Source organism: Brachyistius frenatus, unplaced genomic scaffold (genome assembly GCF_029030835.1).
Source record: "Brachyistius frenatus isolate BFR_SWC_R1_liver_20210118 unplaced genomic scaffold, ASM2903083v1 Contig_162, whole genome shotgun sequence".
In the NCBI taxonomy this organism is placed as follows: Eukaryota; Metazoa; Chordata; class Actinopteri; family Embiotocidae; genus Brachyistius; species Brachyistius frenatus.
The window spans coordinates 470,825-493,096 of record NW_027210761.1 but is presented as its reverse complement, the minus strand read 5'-3'; the positions used below and the strand labels follow the sequence as shown (position 1 = coordinate 493,096).

The 22,272-nt window shown below is 43.0% G+C and overlaps 3 protein-coding genes across 4 annotated transcripts; 2 read left to right on the top strand and 1 right to left on the bottom strand.

The window, feature by feature from the left end:
- Positions 1-2,697: 2,697 nt before the first annotated feature.
- LOC138631645 (gap junction alpha-9 protein-like) lies at positions 2,698-4,192 on the top strand. The gene is given in 2 exon segments (XM_069716726.1): positions 2,698-3,875; positions 3,877-4,192. Coding segments are annotated over 2 exon segments (1,494 nt in total).
- Positions 4,193-4,685: 493 nt separating this feature from the next.
- On the bottom strand, positions 4,686-6,945 carry mycbp (MYC binding protein). Its single transcript, XM_069716727.1, has 5 exons — positions 6,623-6,945; positions 6,269-6,341; positions 5,583-5,631; positions 5,078-5,207; positions 4,686-4,969 (listed from the first exon to the last, which is right to left on the bottom strand). The coding sequence occupies exons 1-5, from the start codon at positions 6,635-6,637 to the stop codon at positions 4,925-4,927; spliced, it is 312 nt and encodes a 103-aa protein (XP_069572828.1). The 5' UTR covers positions 6,638-6,945; the 3' UTR covers positions 4,686-4,924.
- Positions 6,946-7,517: 572 nt separating this feature from the next.
- Positions 7,518-21,141, top strand: LOC138631643 (sialin). Of its 2 annotated transcripts, none has more exons than XM_069716724.1 (11): positions 7,518-7,626; positions 11,502-11,658; positions 13,484-13,707; positions 13,802-14,035; positions 14,437-14,611; positions 14,909-15,027; positions 16,640-16,801; positions 17,752-17,884; positions 18,209-18,356; positions 18,591-18,681; positions 19,336-21,141. In XM_069716724.1, exons 2-11 carry the CDS (start codon positions 11,574-11,576, stop codon positions 19,501-19,503), a joined length of 1,539 nt encoding a protein of 512 aa, XP_069572825.1. In that variant the 5' UTR covers positions 7,518-7,626; positions 11,502-11,573; the 3' UTR covers positions 19,504-21,141. The 2 variants fall into 2 exon arrangements, with proteins under 2 accessions (XP_069572825.1, XP_069572826.1); XM_069716725.1 differs by lacking the exon at positions 7,518-7,626 and adding an exon at positions 11,045-11,329.
- The last annotated feature ends 1,131 nt before the right edge of the window (positions 21,142-22,272 follow it).

The following is a 22,272-nucleotide window of genomic DNA, read 5'->3' as shown; positions in this document are numbered from 1 at the left end:
AATTGTTGTTTTTAACCTTCACGTCTACACTTGGAGCGGGTCCTTTTCCACGCAGCCCGCCATGTCGCATCGCCATGTTTCTACAGTAGCCTAGAAGGGACAAACCAAACATTGGCTCTACAGAGGACCAACAGAGGGGGGAGTTGGATGTTTGTAATTTGCAATATCACCACTAGATGCCACTAAATCATGCACTAGTGCTCCTTTAATATATTGAACACCAGTAATTCAGAAACGCTTCCTCGTTCTTGGAGACCCTGACGTTCGATATGCGTTTTCTATGACGAGTGACACTCTGCACGGAAAACAGGCCCGGCACCGTCCGTCCGTCCGTCCAGCCGCGTCCATTGATTTCCTTTTAATGGAACAGTAGCTGGGAGGAACAAGTGAAATTAGATTCACGGCAAAGAGGCAACCATGTATGAAATCGGACGTGTCCCATCGATCGCGGTATTGAACAAGTACATCAGACCGGACGGGTGCGATGGCAGCGTGGAGGCTCATCACGCAGCTCACAGGGACGGCTGGAAGAGGAGAAGGAGCCCGAACCAAGATGATGCTGCTCTCTATGTTTTCTGTGACCGCTGTGATCACAGACCAGCGACAGGCTTCTTCTTCTTCAGTTCTTCAGTCTGCACGGTTCGGTCCTTGTTGTACTTTAGACCGAAAGGATTCTGGTGTGAACGTCTGTGGCGCTCAAAACTGCTGCAGGAACCTTTTTGGGTGAAACGGTCACTCCCTGAACCAAACGTGAAGCACGGGCACAATCTGTGACAACTAATGAAGCTCGCATTCGATCGTAGAGCTCCGTGTATCGACCCCCCCCTCCGACGAGCAGAGTTACAGCGGGATGCGGGCTCGACAATTAGGCAATTTGACAGAAAATGCACATCAGCAGGTGGTTTTTGGTGTTTATTTTGTAATTAAAAAAAAAGAACGGACCCGTTTCAGATTAATATGTGAAAATGTACCGTTTTTTTCTTTGTCCCCGTTCGTAGTGAACTTTTAGTTGCAGACTTGTGTGTATTTTATTTGAGGGGATGTTTTTTTTTATTAATTTTTATTATTATTATTATAATAAAATCAACAGCTCGGTGCAGAAACTTGACAGTGACTGAACTCCTCCTGGCTCCTGAAGCTCGTCTCCTGAACCTTAAACTAAAGCTGCCTGCAGGATGCTTCAATATTCAGGGTCACATTTCAGATCAGTTTCAAAACTGATCAAATCACGATGTTAATCCACGTCAAGAGTACAGATTATAATCCAGCGTCTCAATTCGGGGGGGGGGGGATCAAACGGGTTCAGGGTCCTCTGGGTTCAACCCCACAAATAGGTTACAAACAATTGAATATTTTGCTGCACAGTTCCCCTCTAATGACTCGCAGGAACTGGCAGGCGGTCCGCTGCCAGCGCTGCGAGGTAAATGGCAGCGGTGTTTGCCACAGTATCGATCGATTTGGTCTCTCGCAGGCTATAACTCGTGAGCGACTCGAGCCGGCACGGATCATTTCGTTTTTGTCCCCGTTTTAAACCGGCAGCGGAGGCTGAAATCTCTCCTGATGTGAAGGTTTTTCTTGGTGGAGGAGGATGAAGTAGATGAAGGATGTTCCCGTAGGACTGCGCTCGTCGCCGGCATTAATGCAAAAAAAAGGCCCGTTTTTGTTCCATCAAAGATGAAAGGTGAGTTAACTCATTTGAAACCGTGATTTCAGCTCCACGTTAACGGATTTGAGCTTCGTGTCGCGTTCCCAGCGGGGCTCGGAGAAGAGTTTCAGATCTTTCATTCGGATGCTTCCATTTAAAATCGGACTTTCCAAGTTCATAGAGTATCACGGAAAAGCCGACTTTGTGTTGTGATTTGTAAATACGCGATAATCGAAACAAAACCCGAAAGTTTTACTGTATCATGAATTGTTTACTCAAATCATTGCTGATGTATTAGTGTGCAAGAACTTCAGCTCCTTTTTGTCTTTTGTTTTATGATTAACATCATGGATTATAATTATTGATTTCTATTTGACTTGATTGGTCACCTCCAATAATTTAACCAATTAATCCAAACGTTTTTTTTTTTTTTTTAATACAACGCTGCTAAATGTTGGAATATATAGTTAACATGAGGTGAAGAGAAAACATGTCTGATGTTTGGGTTCAGTTGCAACGAGGTAAACATGCTGTGTGCCTGTTCTGTCATTAATCGTATTCCTGAAATTATTGCTGATGTATTCACGTGTAAGAAGCATTGGAACTCTTTTATATTGCAGTTTGACCCTTTGCATTGTATTATTTTGAAATTCCTCAGCAACACATCGTTCTGAAAAGCAGCTCTATTGTGTAAAGTCTCAACCTGAACAGTAACTGGTACGTTTACAGACCGAGCTTCGTCTCAGTTTTGGGTTTCCTCCGTTTATTTTTCTTACGACTTTTCCTTTTCCAAATGTTGACCAATAAGTAAGAAAACGCAGGACATGGATGCTAAACTATCAGAAAGAAACAGAATCACCAGTAAATCTTTTTTTTTCTTCCAGAGAGGAACTGAGAAGTTGTTGTTTTTTTTAACTGCTAAAAAATCTCACAAAGAGTATCTGAACAAATATAGGATCTGTTGCGTCACCGTGTGTACCGTCAGATATTGGGCTGCATGAACGATCATAACTTCTGTTTCTCACTCACTTGAAGCGCTGCAGGTGTAAACAATGGGAGACTGGAACTTCCTGGGAGGGATCTTGGAGGAGGTGCACATCCACTCCACCATGGTGGGGAAGATCTGGCTGACCATCCTGTTCATTTTCCGGATGCTGGTGCTGGGCGTCGCCGCGGAGGACGTGTGGAACGACGAGCAGTCCGACTTCGTGTGCAACACGGACCAGCCGGGCTGCCGCAACGTCTGCTACGACCGGGCCTTCCCCATCTCCCTCATCCGCTACTGGGTGCTGCAGGTCATCTTCGTGTCCTCGCCCTCGCTCGTGTACATGGGTCACGCCATCTACCAGCTGCGCGCTCTGGAGAAGGAGCGCCACTGCAAGAAAGTCGCCCTCCGCCGGGAGCTGGAGGCGGTGGACGCGGAGCTGGTGGAGATGAAGAGGAGGATCGAGAAGGAGATGAAGCAGCTGGAGCAGGGGAAGCTCAACAAGGCGCCGCTGAGGGGCTCGCTGCTCTGCACTTACGTGGCCCACATCGTGACCCGCTCGGTGGTGGAGGTCAGCTTCATGACGGGTCAGTACGTCCTCTACGGACACCGCCTGAGCACCCTTTACAAGTGCGAAAGGGAGCCGTGTCCGAACGTGGTGGACTGCTTCGTGTCCAGGCCGACGGAGAAAACCGTTTTCATGATGTTCATGCAGGCGATCGCCTGCATCTCGCTCTCCCTCAGCCTGCTCGAGATCATGCACCTGGGCTACAAGAAGGTTAAGAAGGGCATCCTGGACTACCCACACCTGAAGGACGACCTGGGCGATTATTACATCAACAAGTCTAAAAATAACTCCGTCGTGCATCAGGTTAGCACGGGAACGTCTGCGGGACACAAGACTACGATTCCCACGGCGCCGAGTGGGTACACGTTACTGTTGGAGAAGCAGGGAAACGGACCCAACTACCCGCTCCTCAGCGCCTCCTCCGCCTTCGTCCCGATACAAGGGGAGCCCGGCGGGGAGCCCGGCGCGCGGCCGGACGGCCGCAAGGACGGCAAGGAGGGCACGGAGCACAACAGCAACTCCAACAACACCAGCAGCGAGACGCGCTCGCCTCCCTCGGACAAACAGGAGGAACCGGAGGAGCCGCCCTCGCCCCGTCACGACGACCCGGAGTCGAGCCCCGAGTACCCCGCCCCGCCCGTAGCCGCCGCCTCCTCCTCCTCCTGCGCCGCCGCCGCCGCTGTCGGCCAGCGCGAGGAAGTCACGGCGGGTCAGTCCGCCGTGGAACTGCTCCACGGTGGTGGAGGGCAACGGCTCGGACAGCGGCGGCATGAAGCTCCGCGGCGGCTGCGTCGGGCCCAGAGCGAGGATGCTCTCCAAGTCGGGCATTAAGAGGGCGAGCAGGTCCCAGAGCCCGGACTCCGCCGGGGAGCTGAGCTCGGCGTCCCGACGCAGCCGGGAGAGTAACAGCCCCACCACCTCCTCTCCGAACCGCCGGGTGTCTGCGGCGAGCAGCGCGAGCAGCCGACGAGCCCCGACCGATTTACAGATATGAACCACGGACGCAAACGCTCTCATGAGCCGTGTTTTTACGCATTAAAAAGCGCAGAACGCCTTTGTTACGTACTGCGGCCGAGATAAAGGAGCCGCTCCAGGTCAGTCACGGGCATCCGGATCGACCTCTAACGATCTGGCAGGCTGCAACAACTCCGCCTGAGCGATCAGCGACGGGTGGACAACTCTATAAATGTTGTTTGAGGCGGCGACATGCAGTTGCGTAACCACACGGTTTTAAAATCAGAAACACTGTCTGAATTAGTCCAACTTCTGTTCCAGCATTAGCCATTAAAAAAAAACACCACCCCGCTCTGGAGGAGGGAAAACGTGAATAAAAATCATCGGACTTTAATTGTCCATCAGGCGTGAGCAGCTGTCTGGATTAATGGGGGTTTTTTTTGTATGAAAATATTTTTTTTTACTTTTAAATGTATGTATTTCAGATGAGTGGCCTCCTGTGGAAAACTTTTTTTAAACACTTTAAAACAGAATGATGCTGAAAAAAACGTTTTTATTTATGAAAGCAAAAAGTTGCTTCTTGTTATTTAACAAAAACTAACAGGGAGTTTACGTTCACTGTTCACCCATTTTTGTGTAATAAACATTTCCATACTCTACCAGAAAAAAAAAAAAAAAAGCTAGCATTTTGTTTTTTTCTTTTATATTTTCTCCCTAGAAAGCAACTTTAAAAAAAAACAACAACAACAAAAAAAATAATAATAAAACCGTTCTACTCCGCTGCTCCCTCTTCAGGCGATGGCTCGTACTGCATCAGCTGAAAAAAAATCAAGACGTGGTTTGAGGTTATAGGAACAGGAATAACACAACCAGCTGTGTTCATGTGTGGATTTAAACACCACCACCACCACCACCACCATCTCACCCTGTTCCTCAGCTCTTTGTTCTCCTCCATCAGCAGGTTGCACTTCTGTTGTAGATCAGCTAGCTCCATGCGAAGAGCCTCGACCTCAGCCGGCTCTGCACCAGCCGCCCCGAGGTGAAGCTTTATGAAACTGGGACGACGGTTAAGGCCAACGTGTCTACAGCATATCGGCAGCATATACATTTTATATTTTATTACATCCAATAAAAATAATAATAATAATTTATCTCTCATGGCCTTCGTGAAGTTGGAGAAGATTCCAAGGTCAGAGTTCGTGAACACCACAAGAGGAGGGCGTTCATGTGGAGGACGTGTGAATGTTCAGGTCAGGCTGAAACCGGAATATTTAACATGTTTAATGCAACTTTGACCAAGGTTCAAAATACCAACATATGTGGCAGAAAATACAGGAAAAAAACACACAAGAGGTCCTCTCGATTGCCACAATAAAACATCTGTTTCTTAACCTCTTGAACATCTGTAAAGCTGGTGAATAAAAGGATACTCCAGCGCGTTGTTGGGTTTATCGTTCTCTTCGTAAAGTGCCACTAAGACTGCAAAAGAAGAAACAACAACTGTTTACATGGTAACACAACAAGCATCCGTGGCACATTAACAGGCTTCATTTGGTTTGAATCCCTCTTCCTCCTCCTCCACCACCTCCTCCTCCACCTCCTCCTCCTCCACCACCTCCACCTCCTCTTCCTCCACCTCCTCCACCACCTCTTCCTCCTCCTCCACCACCTCCTCCACCTCCTCCACCACCTCCTCTTCCTCCACCTCCTCCTCTTCCACCACCTCCTCCACCACCACCTCCTCCTCCTTTTCCTCCTCCACCACCACCTCCTCTTCCTCCACCTCCTCCACCACCTCCTCCTCTTCCTCCACCTCCACCACCTCCTCCTCCACCACCTCCTCCTCCACCTCCTCTTCCACCACCTCCTCCTCCTCCTCCTCCACCACCTCCTCTTCCTCCACCACCTCCTCCTTCTCCTCCTCCTCCACCACCTCCACCACCACCTCCTCCTCCTCCACCACCTCCTCCTCCACCACCACCTCCTCCTCCACCACCTCCTCTCCTCCACCTCCTCTTCCTCCTCCTCCTCCACCTCCTCCTCTTCCTCCACCACCTCCTCCTCCTCCTCCACCACCTCCTCTTCCTCCACCACCTCCTCCTCCTCCTCCACCTACCGCTTGTGATGGTGTCGAGGACTCCGGACTTTTCCAGGTATCTTCTAAATTGTTCCCTCTTCGACTCGGAGGCCTGAAACGTGACACAACAGCGGCGTTAGCGTCACAAAAGCTTTCACGCTCTGGTGAAGTACTTTAAGATGGACTGGACGAATTTCATTTGTTTATTTATTTTAAAACAAGCTGTTAAGACCTCAAATAAAAGAGCTTGTGGTGCATTCACGGCCCCCCCTCCACCTCCTGAGTGCACGTTGCTATGGTGCTACGAAATTAGCACGTTTCCTTAAAAACAACGACCAGACTTTCAGCGTGTCGAACACAATAAACAGCCGGTAAGTCCGAATAAATACTCACTCTGTAATGGGCCATTTATGCGCCGATAGTTGAATAGTTGCGTAAAACGTGTCGCGGGTCAATTAACTCGGATAAATGTCAGCTGGTCGTCGGTGTTTGGTTCAAGTCCGCAACAGGAGAAAGTCTGTTGCTATAACAACACGCTTTAAGCGCCCGTAGATATGCGGAAATGAAGTTCGTCACTAACTGTTGAATAAACAATTGAAAAAAAATAAACAACGAATAGCAATGTGGGGGGGGGAGGGGAATTAAAGCGTCGTGGATTATTTATTTTTTTATATCTATTTTTATTTCTCGAAGCTACCTCGATAAACAGGCGAGCTGGAAGGCAGCTAAAGTGGAGGACGCCGTGTTGCCAGATTTGAGTGAAGCATCCGGACGAAGAATACAAATTTCAACATCAGGGCCCGGGACGCTTCGTATTTCTTTAAATTATAAAATTACGTACGCCGAATTTGCTATAAGCAGCTTTTGTTTGCTATGTACCACTCGATATGCTAATATATATCCATGAATTACTATAATACCAAAAAAAGCTCAAAAACGTGATAATTCGTTGGCCGGTTCTGGAGCGAGACGGAGTATTTTTTTTTATTTTTATTATTATTATTATTATTTTTCAGATTTGAAAGTGTTTTTATTTAGAATGAATTTAGCCGATTCACACTGGATCTGAACATGTGTATATCATAAATATGTGCAGCGTGTTCACGTTTTACGGAGTTATTTCACCGCGTTGTTTTAGTTTAAACCCGTGAATGTCGCCCGATCTGGCAACACGGTTAGGACCGAGTTCGCGTTTGTCACGTGATTTAACGTCAAAAACCTTCAAGGAAAAAGGGAAAGTAAAAAAACAAAACAAAAAAACAACAACAGATCAGTTGTTGTGGTCACCGGCACTGATGTGTCGCAATTTCCCGACGTGTCCTTTTTTTAAAATTTATTTATTTATTTTTTAAAACGAAACTCTTATCAAGTATTTGGGATTTTAAATCCTTCACGAGGTAAGGTGCATTTTTAACGAATATCCAAACACGTTGTCGTGAAACAGCTGCTCACACGTTACAGCTAACGAGCTAAGGTGTTTTTTTTTAGTGACTAGTTTTGCTTAATTTATCAACACACTGACTGTAAAAGACTGTTTGTTTTTTTTGTAATATCTTTGTACGTTTCTGTAAATTTGGCACATAACAGACCTGAAGGCAGAAAATTGAGGATTTTGTTCATTCAAACCGGCTTAAAATGTCAGACGGAGATTAGGCTGCTGTTCCTGGTATTACTCATTATTCCTCTTTTTTAATAACAGACCTTACGCACCTCGATTTCCACGTTTTATATCTACACGCTTTGTGACATTGCGTTTACGTTTTTCAGACATATTTGACAATATTGTGGTGTCTTTTAGTGCAGCAAGGATTAGTTTTAAATTTGTCATAATTTAAAATGTCAAATATCTTCTAGTTCCATGAACTGGAAGTTAAAGAATTGTTCATTTGTTTCTGTTTCATGTCATTATAAATGAAATGTAGTTGTTGTTGTTTTTTTGTGGTGTTAATTGCACCAAATTGCCTATTTAAAGACATTTACTTTTGGTTCACACAGCAGGGAAATTCAGGCATCGCAGCATCTTAAGGATAGAAAGTATAGGTAGAAACAATAAATACAAAAGAACAGGCACAAAAGTAGTGTTTTTTTTTAATTATAAATAAAATATGGTGGGCACTGTTGGACTTGGGCTCCTGCCAGTACAAAGCCAATATGTGTCAGCCCCCAGTCCTGCTTGTTCTTTAATGAGGCAATAGGAGAAGATGTCAGGCTTCAAGATATTTATTTAACAGCAGCAGAATAACCAGTTTACAGAGCTCTGGGTCCAGACTATGTTTCCCTGACCGCAACAGAGTATGTGTCAGTTCACGAAGTCTGATCTCCTGACTTTCCCTGACCCGGTCTTCTTATAGTACAGGCACCAAAAAGTCATGTGTGTTGATGTGTCCTTTGTTGGTTGGTGGAGGTGGTGGTTGTCTTCCTTCACACCCTGGAGTCCTCAGGGTCTTCCTGTTTATGCCTCAAAGGACAACAGTATGTGACCCCACAGGTTGCAGACCCTCCTGTGACCTTTTGGTTTGGCCAAGTACTTTCACTCTCATTTACACATTCACAACCACACCATGTTGTCGACACCTTCATTCACAAACACAGCCTTTCTTCTACCCCTTAGGATTAATAGTTGATAATACGACCTATATATAAGTAATATGATATGGCATATATATATGTTGTATTATTGTAAACAGAATCGCACAGCACTTAAGATGATCTTTTTTTTTTTAAATTTTACGACCATTCATCCTTTGTATTTCAAGGTCAGGGCTGATATTGCTTTGTTCAATTAAACAGCATCGACTTAAAAGGCTTAATAAGGTCAAATGCCTCCACTTTCCTCCACAAACTTAAAACTTGCGACGGATCTTTTCAACCCCAGTTCACCCCAAACTAGGCACCATTTGAAGAATACATGAATTGTTCCAGAGAAGTGAGACGGGTTCTGAGGATCTCATGATGGACCCACACACAGGCATGTGTCACATGGCCACGATGAATAATAAATGTTTTGTCGTTCATGTATAGCTCTTAAAAGGATTGACAGGGAGCCACTTTGTAGAATGCACAATGAGTGAGACAACTAATCAATATCTCTCAAAAACTGATCATAAATGTTGTGACAGATTAATGATGTGCCTCTTCAATGTAAATATTTTCAAATTATGTTTGTCTTTTATGATTGTGACCCGGATATCTTTGTTTTTTTTTTATTCTTAGTTGGATAGAACAAGAAGTATTTTTCACATTGTCTATTCAAAAAATCGGTCAGATTTATCAATAATGAAAATAATTGTTAGTTATAGCTCTGAAAAGCAAAGATAAATGTTATATTTCATTAATAATGCCCAACTCTTTCAAAATTATGTTAAAAATATAATCAAACACTCAAATCACATCAAATCAAAAGAGGAATGCAGATTTCAAATTATAACTCTTGACATCCAGACTTGGTTTCTTGTATTCAAGGAAAGCACAACACAAATGTTGTGTTTTTTTTAATCCAACAGATAAACTCCAGACTATTCAGGGAATAAATTAAAAGTAGACTGTAAGATGTGATACTTCCATGACACTATTTAGCTGGCGTAAAGCTACGCAGGCATTTTTCTCATTCATTTCCTTCTCGTTCACATGACTCACTAAATTTAAAGTCAAAAGAATGAGGAAGCAATTTCCTACAATTCGTGAGTCCTTTTTTTTTTTTTTAGCAACATTTATTTAATTAATCATTGAAGTAGATTGATTGCAGCTATGTTGATAACTAATTAATTGCTTAAATCTTTTTTTTAATATATATATAAATGCATAAACATTACCAAGTATCTGCTTTGAGGATTTTCCTAAAACTTTAACACGCATAAATAAACTTTTACTCCGGTAAGCTTTAATGCTCACTGAATATGTGTGCATTTTGAATGTGAGACCTCTAAAAACAAAACATAACAAGTTGAAACATGAAACCTGCTGAGATCAAGTTTATTGATGTGATAACCCTGCATATCGATGCTGAACTTCCTTTTAGTGTTTTATCAGTGACCCCCCCAAAACTTATTGACTAAAGTCAAACAACGCCCATGTAATCAATCTGGAAGCAAGTATTTTTCTTCCAAGCAGCACCACAAGTTGATTTTTTTTTTTTCCATCAAACAGCGGTACCTGTGGGAAGTGAAAGTGAGAAGAATAATCTGTATTCATATCCTCAATTCTGACAGGGTCACTTAAGCACTGCAGCCAAGAATTATTATTTAAATTCTCTAATTTATTATAAATTAAGTTCTCTCATTTATTTTTCCAAAATCCAAATAAATTTGAATATACAGTCGAAGATCTGACATTTAAGAATCAGAAATCAGGAAATGTTTAGGATTTCAAATTGAATCAGTTATTTTGAGAAATAGTTGAAGAAAATAGAGAAAAAGTTGGAACCATTTGCATCTTTCCTGCTAATTTCAAGCCCCCTGTAGTTATTTTAGGATGTTTTAAGTTTAATTTTTTTTTAAAAACTGAAAAAAACATGAGATTCAAGAGAGTTTCCTTCGCTTTTGGAGCTTTCATGAAGTCTGTCTTGATATTCGGTCTATAATATGGAGGTTTATCTGAAGCTATCGTTTAGAAAAAAAGATTATTTTACCTTCAGGAGGTAGAATCCTAAAAAATACACTTTTACAGAGACATTTAAAAACAATCTCCAAAGTACAAAGAGAGAAATTAAACATCAGGACGACAATCGAGTGTTTTTGGCATTGAATGTCTCTCCGGTGCTAAAAACTCTCGAGCAACACGAGCGTAGAGTTTCTGAACCGAATCTCCTCGTGTATCTGTTTTTCCTGACGTCGCCTTCAGTTTGGTGATTTTTCATTTTCTAGCCTTTGGTGACATGAAACCTTTTCTAAACCACATTTGTGCGCCTGAAACGAGATGTGTCTCAAGGTGGGAACGTGGTTAGTTTTTCTTGGTTCCTTAAAAGTGGACCACAGAACCAAGGTTTGAACAACAAAACCAGAAATCCCGCCTGTTGTGTTTTATTTCAACTTTTTCTCCCGAGACGAGCTCTCGACGAGCTTCGTCATCATCTCCGTCTCAGAATGAGGATGATTAACTCTTGTAAGTGTGTGTGTCAGCATGTTATTAAGCTGCCAACCTATGATCTGCGGTCTCTCGGGTTCTGTAATATTTTGCTGATGTGCTCTCCGTCATCTGACTTCTCATGTTTGCTTTTCTGTCACATGCTTACTTTTCCTGTCTGACTCTGTACTTTTACGGCTGACCTCTGCAGACCTCCCGGACATCATGGCTCACTGATGTCGTCTCGCTGACTGAATATCCTCCGAGTCGGCCGACCGACAACATGCCGCAACCAAACGGGTACTCCATCAACGCAGCCCTGTCGGATGAGAACAAGGACAGTGAACCTCTCATCGAGAATGAAGAAAGTGAGTAAAAACTTCTGACTTAGTTTTAGTTTTTAATCTGGTGCAAAAAGGCACAATGTCACTTCCAAATTGACAAAAATCAATGAATCTGTTTGGGGGAAAAATTCAGGATGCAGTAAATTTGTCATTTTGTTATGTTTGTTTCTTTATTTTGTACAATATGCAACAGCTTTGTCACATTTTATGGATGTAATTTGAATCTGACTACAATATTGTAGTAATGTGAGCAGCTTGGAGAATTGACACTCTGGTCTCTGGTTACCTGGTGGTTTTAAAAATGTTCTGAGAATATTAAGCAATGTTTTAGTGATGTTTTCAGACAGAAAGGTTCTTAAAGTTCAGATAACGTTCTCTGAAAACATAATAAAATATTCTCAGGATTGTTATTATTTTAGAGTAGGGTAACTTTCGTAAAATGCTTTTCGAGAATTTTATTCTACGATTCAGTAAGTAACTAAAGTTTATTTATGGTGCTTTTCACAGACGCAGTCACAGCGTGCTTTGCAGAATAACAAGGAACCGATAAAAGGAAGTTATAAAGATATGGGAAACCACTTTAAGATAAAAAAAAACCAAACAAAAAAAAAACCAGAATACACAATGAGGTAGATAACATTCAAAGACGCAGACGAGGTGGATTCAGGTGACCCAAAGTTTTGACTATTATCGTTGAAATATTTATTTAAATGAAAAAAGTGATCACCAAACACTGGTGAAACAACGTTGATAGAGAAGCTATGATGTCGCTGTGAAAACGTATTATAATTGAAGGGAAAATCAGGATGTTTTAGCTGGATGTTTTTTTATTTCGTTCGCAGAATATTGCTCTTGAAGGTTGAAATGTTCTCTGAAAACACAAGAAAATCATTTTTGTTTTTACACTCGATTGTTATAACTTGAAAGGGCGACGTGCTTTAAACACTTAATACAAACGTTCTGTGATAACATTCCTGAAATACTTTTGGAGAACGTTATCCTCCGATTAACAGGGTTTCTTTTTTCCTCTGTTTCTGGGGGGTTTAGGTGCCGTGGTAGCGGTGTGGGGATCTGGGGGGGCAGTTATTTGATTAAAAACACGTAATTGTTGGCTAAGGACATCACAATATTTATTTAAAAATGCACTGTCTGCTGTAAAAAAATAATGATCACCAAACAGTGGTAAAACAAAGCTGATAGTGAAGCTTATGGTGCTATAAAAAGAACTCTGTAGGGAAAAACCCTGCTTTACTATTATGGAAACCAAAAAACCTGAAAACATTCCCAGATCATTGCATAATTTGTTGTTGGGTATTCAGTCATATAAACAACAGCACTTTACCGGTGACAGATGGGCTGGTAGGTAAGATCTCCACGAGGTCTGTGACCATCAGATGGCTGCAGCAACCCGATATGCCGCCTAAATTATAGCCATAAAAAGAAGGTTTACGGTAGTAGTAACATAAAGGCCGATTATGAGCCGCAACAAATTACACATTATAACGTAAACATACATAAAAAAAAACATCTCGTAAAATCCTCATAAAAGGCGTGATTTGGAAAACTAATAAAGTGCAAGAAAGCACGACCATCTGATCGGAGTTTGTTAAGCAGCTGGAGGATTTAATGCTTTTTTTTTTTTAATTATTTGTCTGCATCCTGCTTGTGCTTCACCTCCACCCTCAACACGAGAGTCCATCATAAGACCACGCAGGGTGCACTCGGTTCTCCTGTTATCTTCCCACCCACCTTAATATGTCTGTTCAGCTTTTCGGTGCGTTTTAAATGTCGTTTTCGGAAAACAGTGGGATGGTTTTCTGAGTCGCTTCCTTGTCGTCGCTCTGTGCAGAAGCGGTTCCCCCTCTGTGCTGCTCGGCTCGCTACAACCTCGCCATCCTGATGTTCCTCGGCTTCTCCGTGGTCTACGGTCTCCGCGTCAACCTCAGCGTCGCCATGGTAGCCATGACGAACAACACGTCGCCCGCACCGTCCGAGAACCGCTCCGTCGTCCACGCCTGTCCGCGGCCTTCGGGATCAGAGAACACCAGCGACACGTTCCAGAACCCCGAGGGGGTAAACGCCCAAACGTCTTTCTTACACTCTACGACATGTAAAGGTCCCACCCCGACGTTTCCTGATCCCTCTTGTCCCCGTCCTCTCGCCCCAGATCCCTCAGTACTCCTGGGACTCTGAGACCCAGGGCTGGCTGCTGGGAGCCTTCTTCTTCGGCTACCTGTGCACACAGATCCCCGGCGGCTACCTGGCCGGTCACTACGGGGGCAGCGTCTTCCTGGGCCTGGGCGTCCTGGGCACCGCCGCGCTCACCCTGCTCACACCGCTGGCGGCCGGGATGGGCTCGTACTGGCTGTTCGCCCTGCGAGCGCTGGAGGGCTTCGGAGAGGTGGGAGGAGGCAGGAAATACAAAAAGTGCTGTGTTGTTTGTCTCAGTTTCTTCTGAGAGGTTTGTTTAACAGTTTGCCGATACGTGTCGCAGATTTGATCTTTTAATGAAGTCGACAATTACAGAAACCACTATTTCAGTCACTATTTCATGTTTTGTTTTTTTTGCTCAGATTTTGAAGTAATTTGCTTCCATATTAGATCATTCAGAAGATTTTCTGTCACAAAATTGATTAGGTGCGTCGCTAAAACTCCCTTTAAACACTTCTCTGCTCCGAATCGTTTTGAAACATGAGCTTTACTGAAAAAACGTAAAAGGTTGCTCAGACGGGTGTCGTTCCCCCCCCCCCCCCCCCCCCCCCCCGACTCTCCGGCCGTCTGACCTCCTCCGTGTCTCTGCAGGGCGTGACGTTCCCGGCCATGATGGCGATGTGGGCTCGGTGGGCTCCTCCTCTGGAGCGCTCCCGCCTGATTGCCGTGTCGGGATCTGGGGCCAGCTTCGGCACCTTCGTGGCCCTGCCGCTCACCGGCTACATCTGCCAAACGTTGGGCTGGCCCGCCGTCTTCTACATCTGCGGTGAGCGCCGGAAACACCGGGATACGTTTTTGCTCTGTTTTCCACACAAAAATCCCGCAGGATGACAATAACTGACCCAGCTACCTTTCACACCTTGTTTTTACATTACAGTGTCATTTCTCTTTGGTTTACAACTGTGATAACATCGTTTATTCTCATCAGGCTCTTGAAAACATCGTTCTGCTCTTTGCACGCGACATTAGAATATTTTTATTTTGTTACGACACCGAATATTCACGACCAGCTCTGCAACAAAAAAAAAAGCGCCGTCTTTTAATTATTCACCACCTCTCTCAGGGGGCTCTGGATGCCTCTGGGCAGTCCTGTGGTTCATGTTTGTGTCAGATGACCCTCGCACTCATCGGCGAATCAACGAAGAGGAGAGGGATTACATCGTCAAGTCCATTGGACCTCAGGTACATACGAAACTCTCTCTCACTGAGTCTGTCCAATAAAGGTTAAAAAAAAAAAACACTTAAAAAAGGAAATCTGAGACCTAGAAGAGAATAATTTTGTTTTAGTCAACTGTTTATTCTCCGTTTGTATCAATGAGATGCTTCAAGTCAGCTCTTTTACAATAAATCAGCTTTTAATCATGCAACACAAAACACAAAGAAACATACCCATTATAAGTCCCTCTGCCATCTTCTGTTATGAAACTTCATGGAAGGTTTTTTTTTCAGCTTTTCGACAGCTTTCCTCCAGCTGTGCGTCAGAAAACTAAATGCAGACGGGTTTTGCCCTGAAAACAACCAGCTGATCTATCAGCTGGTATCTAGCTGCTCTATGAAAGGAACCTGCTGCTGAGTGCAGCAGTCTCTCTGAGTTCCCTCATCAGACTTCCTGTTTCCACTTCCTTTACTGTTTCCCATCCCTTCTCACTCTCTCTTCCCCTTCAGTTTCTGTTGTGCAGCTTTTACATTACGTTACATTTAGCCGACGCTTTTATCCAAAGCGACTTACAATAAGTGCATTTCAACCATGAGGGTACAAAACCCAGAACAACAGGAATCAAGAAAATACAATTTCTTCAAGAAAGCCAAACTACAACGTTCTATCAGTCAGCGCCGTTTTAAGCTACTAAAGTTCTACTGTTCAAGGTAAAGTCGGAAGAGGTGTGTTTTTAGTTTGCGTTGGAAGATGTACAGACTTCCTGCTGTCCTGATGTCGTTGGGGAGCTCATTCCACCATTTAGGAGCCAAGACAGCAAACAGTCGTGATTTTGTTGAGTGTTTAGCTCAGTGAGGAGCAACAAGCCGATTGGCCGATGCAGAGCGGAGGGAGCGAGCTGGGATGTAAGGTTGGACCATGTCCTGGATGTAGACTGGACCCGATCTGTTCACAGCACGGTACGCAAGTACCAATGTTTTGAAATGGATACGGGTGGCTACTGGTAACCAGTGAAGGGAGGAGGAGGAGGAGGAGGGGGAGGAGGAGGAGGAGGAAGAGGAGGAGGAGGAGTAGTGGGAGTGAATTTCGGGAGGTTAAAGACCAGTCGAGCTGCTGCATTCTGGATGAGCTGCAGAGGTCAGATGGCGCTAACAGGTAGACCTGCCAGGAGGGAGTTACAGTAGTCTAGACGTGAGATGACCAGAACCTGAACCAGAACCTGGACCAGAACCTGGACCAGAACCTGGACCAGAACCTGGACCAGAACCTGCGCCGCCTTCTGAGTGAGAAGAGGACGTATTCTCCTGATGTTGGTCAGCATGTATCTACAGGAACGCGTCGTTGCAGCGATGTTGGCAGAAAGAGAGAGTTGACTGTCGAGTGTCTCCGAGGTTCTTATCAGTCAGGGTCGGAGATAACAGAGTTGTCGATAAGTAGTAGTCAGGTCGAGGGTGGGAGAGTCTTTCCCACCCTGTTAAACAGTCTTCTCTTTCCTAAATATGTTTTTATTCCCCACACCCCTCGAGGCTCATGATTACTTCGCTAAATCAAGATGATTGTTGTGCCTGTAGACGTGAGCTGCGAGTCTGTTGGGTCTTTGTAAAGATGTTTCCTGACTAACCTGAGCTGCCGTTTCAGGGAACCGGTCACGGCTGGTCCGTTCCCCTGCTGCCGATGCTGCTGTCCGTCCCTCTGTGGGCCATCATCATCACCCAGATGTGTTCCAACTGGGCCTTCTACACCCTGCTCACCTCGCTGCCCACCTACATGAACGACGTGCTGCACTACGACCTGCAGTCGGTGAGCTTTAAATTCATCCGTTTCATGTTTTTGGATCACATTTTAAGATTTGTTGTCAGTCGTGGATTTAAAGAAATACTCCAGATGTTTTAGAGATGAGAACATGTGTCCTCAGATGATTGTTTGCTCCAATATTCGGTATTAATACTTCAACTATGTTGTGCAATTTAAGGAGTTAATTAATAATAAATGATGGAAGCTTTCTGTTAAATAGTCATTTTCGTTCCGTTGCAGCTTCTCCGATACAAATATTTGCCGCTTGTTTTTCTGTTTTAAATTGTTGTGAAATAGAAATCTTTGGGTTCTGAACTTTAACCACGTCACCTGAGGCCTTGACACATCTGACATTTTATGGACTAAATTATTATGGATGAATAACAAAAAATACGAGGTGCAGAGCTAGTTACATGCATTAAAAGGTCTCGGATGCATGTTGTAGGATGGTAAAAATATAGTAATAATATTATCATAATAAGAGAAACTTAAATCTACTTGAAGGTGGAGGCTCAGAAATAATGTTGTGGTTGCTATTAAGCTGAAATGGTTTGAAAAGTAAACCTGGTTACACTTCATAAATATATCTGTCAACAACTCCAATCAGAAAATCAACAATTAAAGGAATAGTTCGACATTTTGGGAGAGCTTTTTATATTTTTTTTATCTGTGGGCGGAGCCAAGCCACCTGTATCCCCCGTTTCGTTACGCTAAGCTAAATAACAATGAGTGTGGCATCAATCTTCTCAGCTGACTCTCCCAAGAAGTACAGAACAGTAGAAGCTCTATAAATTCCTGAAGTCACTGTTTATATTTCTAAAAGTCTGACTGAGTGGATATTTTTGATGCTCTTAAAACTGGACGAGGACCTGCGGCCTTTAACCATCAAATTCTCCGAGGAAGAAGAAACTTCCCCGGTACAACAACTCATCTCTGTCTCTCCGTCCGTCCGTCAGAACGGTTTCCTGTCTGCGGTGCCGTCCATCGGCGGCTGGGCGGTCTCCCTGCTGTCGGGTGTTGTCGCCGACAGCCTCATCGAGAGGAAAGTGTTCAGCATCACGGTCGTACGCAAGATCTTGACGCTCATAGGTAACTCGCAGCTTCTCCAGGTTTTAGGAATTTGTAAAAGTGTTTGGATGTCTTTTGGCTCTGTACTGCAGCACACTGACTTTAACAGAAACCCTCCCTGTCATCTCAAAGCACCGACTTTCAACCAGAGTCAAGGAAGCTTTAAAAACCCGATGTTCCATTCGCACTGTTCAAACAATGGAAATGTTTCATTGTCTGTTTCGACAAAGCTCTTGAAAATGTAAACTCTGCGGGAAACATTGACCACGGATCAGTTATTGTCGTCACAAGACGACGTTTTAAAAGATTCAGCTTTAAACGTGCACCTGGTCTCTCTCCCTGCAGGTCTGTGGCTGCCTGCAGCTTTCCTGGTGGCCGTCGGTTACTCCGGCTGCAACCACATCCTCGCCGTCACCTTCCTCACTCTCTCCACAACCGTCGGAGCGGTCAGCAACAGCGGCGTCTTCATCAACCAGATAGACATCGCTCCTCGGTGCGCGTCGTCCCAAAACCCTCAAAACTTTATTATTAATTATTCTATAAAAGCAGCAAATCATGATATTGCAAACTATTTAATTCATTCTTCCAGATCTAATGAGGACTTGGGGGAAAAATAACATGATCGCAGTGAATCCTCATGACTCCTCACTGGCATTTCACGGAGTAGCACCATCGACTGTCTTTGTATTTATAAGAAGCACTGAACTTCCTTTTCTCCTCCCCGCAGGTACGCAGGGATCCTTCTGGGAATCACCAACACGTTCGGGACGATCCCCGGCGTCATCGCGCCGATTGCAACAGGATACTTTACAGAAGATGTGAGTCCTTTTTAAAACAAACAATCAGTTCCATGAAATCCATCATCTGAACGCAAAACGACTTCACTCAATTAAATATCCTGAAATAGAGTTTATTAACGCTTTTAAATTTATTATTATGTTCATTTAATGGTAGTTTAGTGGTTTTATTGTTTGTATTTTACTTGATTCTGTTGAACTAATCTCCCATTTTATTTTTACCATTCGGGAAAAACACTAAATTACGTTCAATTTGAAGTTTGATAGATTGATGGAGTAATAGAGGTTCACACACATACAAATTAGAGTTACAAGTCGATATGGATTTTTGAAGCCTAAACATTTACCTTTTGGACGTTTTGGCTGAAAGCTCCAATTAAGTGTCTTCAAATTTAAAGATTTATTGACAGAATTCTTTTTTATTTTTGCGCTAAAGTGCTAAAAGCTTTTTTTTTTACCATGATGACTTGAAGACTACAGTCATATTCTCACCTCTTTTATTTGACTGTTTTTATTACTTTCAAGTAAATATGACCATCCTCTATATCAATTTTTCCTCTCATGAAAACAGACATTCTTAAAGTGTGCTAGCGGCAAAGAATATAGAGTCAGATCCACAAAAAGACTCACTTAAATAATGCGCTGCTGCTTCGCCTCCTCTTCTCTGCTCGTCAGCACACCCTGGCGGGCTGGAGGAAGGTGTTCTGGGTCTCCGCCGGGATCAACGTCGGCGGCGCCCTCGTCTTCACGATATTTGGCAGCGGGGAGATCCAACCGTGGGCCGCCACCGAGGAGGAGAGAGCAGAGACGGCGAAGAAGAGCAGCAGGTCCATCGCAGAGTGAAACATAAACATGCAGATATAGGACAGCTTTAGTACAGATTTGAACAAAGTGGGCTGATTTTCGAGAAATAGAGTTTTTAGAGTTCTACCTCCGTAGATAGATTTTTTTTTCAGTTGCAGGAATAAAAGCAGCACATGAGCCAAGAATCGCATTATATTTCATATAAGTGGACCAGGTGCTGTGTTTTTATTCATGATATGTGACCATGTTTGTTGTCTTTTTAGAGATTTTTACCGCGGCGAGCTGGATTCCAACTTATTTTTTTAGCAATAATTCCAACAATGAGGTGATTGCAGAGCAGCTTTCTACATTTGAATACAAATACTAATTAGTGCCTTAAAATGAAAAACGAAAAAAAAAAAAAAAACAAGACTACCGGCCGAGTGGAGATTCTGACGCTGTGTTTTAAATGGCATCTGCCATCATTTGAAAGAAGAAATCCTCACAATTCACACTGTAAAACCACGTCAGATACCAGCACCTCAGCGACTATCGTTTCTTAATTTTGTACTTTGTGCTGAGAGTGCGTGCACTGAAAAGGGTATTTTATGACCTCCTATGTCGTCTACAGGGGAAGATACTTGTTGAATCACTGTTTTCAACCTAATGGTCCAACCAACAAAATGCCTCCAAGCTTTTAGTCGTTTTTAGTGAAATTGGAATGCGTTACAGTCGGACTGTTACGATGTGATCACTACCTAAAGATTGACATGATTTAACATGTGCTGCCTTCAACAATCAGGAAACATGTTTACTGGTGCAGAAAAGCAAAGTCTTATTCTTTGCATTTGACTCGTATTTAGATTACAAAGGGGAGATTTGCACTGTTTAATACAAAACAATTCAACATATGTTACTATTTTTGAATGTGTTCGGTTTTAAATGTTACGTGGAACAAAAGTACAAAACTTTTTCGGTACGTTTTCAAGCTTTTTTGGAACCTTAGATCGGACCAAATATTTCGTGACCACTTTTCGCAGCAGTAGTTTAATTTAATAAACTACTTTTATTAATGAATTAATTATTGATTAATTAATCGCACCACGTGGCCTTCGGGTGTTTCGTTATACAGCTGTGTGTTTTCTGACCACTTCTGAAGACCCACAAAAACACGCCCAAGCCTTATATGTTGTTCTGGGACTTGTACCCTCATGGTTGAAATGCACTTATTGTAAGTCGCTTTGGATAAAAGCGTCAGCTAAATGAAATGTTATGTTATGTAACATATTAGAAAATGGCACCTTTAACTTAACATTACGTTTTCTAACAGATGGGTTTATCCGTTTGTTCGACTTAAAGAACTTTCTACGAACAGCATCCAAACATTTTCAGTGTGCCATAACTTTATGGTGTTTTAATTGTATGAAAAACTTAATTCCACCAACAAGATGCTGCCTTTGATTCCTTCAACTACAGTAATTATTGTTTTTATAAGACGTAATAAATCTCTGTCTACTCATGCAGTATATCAAAGTGCACTGTAATTGTAAAGATATGATGTTTATAAACGGATGCAATAATTTATTTACCTTCTCTGTGCTTTGAAAATGTGTATGGTCATGCAGATGTATTGTTTTATTGTAAATGAAAATGTAGTTTTACTTGGGATAAACTATAAATAAGTGGCATGTAAAAGGAGCAGTGTGTCGGTTTTTTTTTTTTTTTTTTTTTTTGTCGAGGCTTTAGCATTTTTATTTTCATCTGTAAATTTGACTTTCTGTCTTTAAAGTCCCAACACAGCTGTCCAAATGCTTTAAGGCAGCTTCGCTGTAGACAGTTCCTCTTTACACCCACTAGATGGCACAAGGAAATTAACATAGCAGTGATCTCTTTGAGATATAAAGTTGTAAAAGGTTTAAACATGACTAAATAGTTACAGAAACGAAAGCATAATTAGTCAAAGATAATGCCTTGCAAAGTTAACCTCAATGTAGGCAGGTTTAGTGTCAGTGGTGATTATTTGGATAAAACTGACAAAAATCTCTTCATAGTTTTTTTTTTTTTTTTTAAACACATAATTAGTTAACATTTGTTTTATTTTTAGATGTCCAGCCTTCATAACTTTTTTTTTTTTTTTTTAAGTCAGTAGATATTTTCTATTCATCTACGGCCTATAAATTCCTTAAAACACAGAAATGTGCAACAAAAAGCACTTGTGCGAGTATTTGATCGTCTTTTGACACGTCGCGTCTCATCCAACACGTCGTCCCGTTTCTACGTGTCCGTTTAAACACCGTGTGGTGGTCACAGCTGGACCGAGTTTGTTCAGAGGGTGTTCCGCTCCGTGCAGGACGCACTTGGAACTGACGTCAGACTTTTGAGGAACGACCCGGATGTAAATGGGAAAAAAGTCGGGTGACGTAGTCGGTGGTGCAACGGAAATGGTTGTCATCCCCCATTCGTGTTATTCACATGTCCCTCTTGCCCTTTTATTGCTATTAACCGGCTAATTTACGCAGCGATAATTCTCTTTTTTTTTTTCTCAATATAAGACTAGTGCTTTGGCTGCTTCGTCTTTATTTCATCGGCAGTTTTAATCGAGCATTTATTGTAAAACCGAAGGCTTTTATAGCTACCGAGATGATTAGCTTACGCTATATTAGCACAATAAACAATGGAACAGCTGTTTTTTGTTTTTGTTTTTTTATGCACCGTGTTAAACTATGACATAACTCATTTCTAATGGATGTCTGATGCAGTTTTCAAGTATTCGCAACATGCATGTAAATTATTGCACGTTGCAACAAAACCTGCCCCCTATATATATAT

Excerpts from the sequence above, each read along its gene's own strand:
- mycbp (XM_069716727.1), bottom strand. Across the intron at positions 5,632-6,268 it reads CCTCGACACCATCACAAGCG|TCTTAGTGGCACTTTACGAA; the intron begins GTAGGTGGAGGA and ends CTTCTTTTGCAG. Across the intron at positions 5,208-5,582 it reads AAACCCAACAACGCGCTGGA|TTTCATAAAGCTTCACCTCG; the intron begins GTATCCTTTTAT and ends CCGTCGTCCCAG.
- LOC138631643 (XM_069716724.1), top strand. The coding sequence starts at position 11,574 with ATGCCGCAACCAAACGGGTACTCCATCAACGCAGCCCTGTCGGATGAG. Across the intron at positions 13,708-13,801 it reads CGTTCCAGAACCCCGAGGGG|ATCCCTCAGTACTCCTGGGA; the intron begins GTAAACGCCCAA and ends CTCTCGCCCCAG. Across the intron at positions 16,802-17,751 it reads TGCACTACGACCTGCAGTCG|AACGGTTTCCTGTCTGCGGT; the intron begins GTGAGCTTTAAA and ends TCCGTCCGTCAG.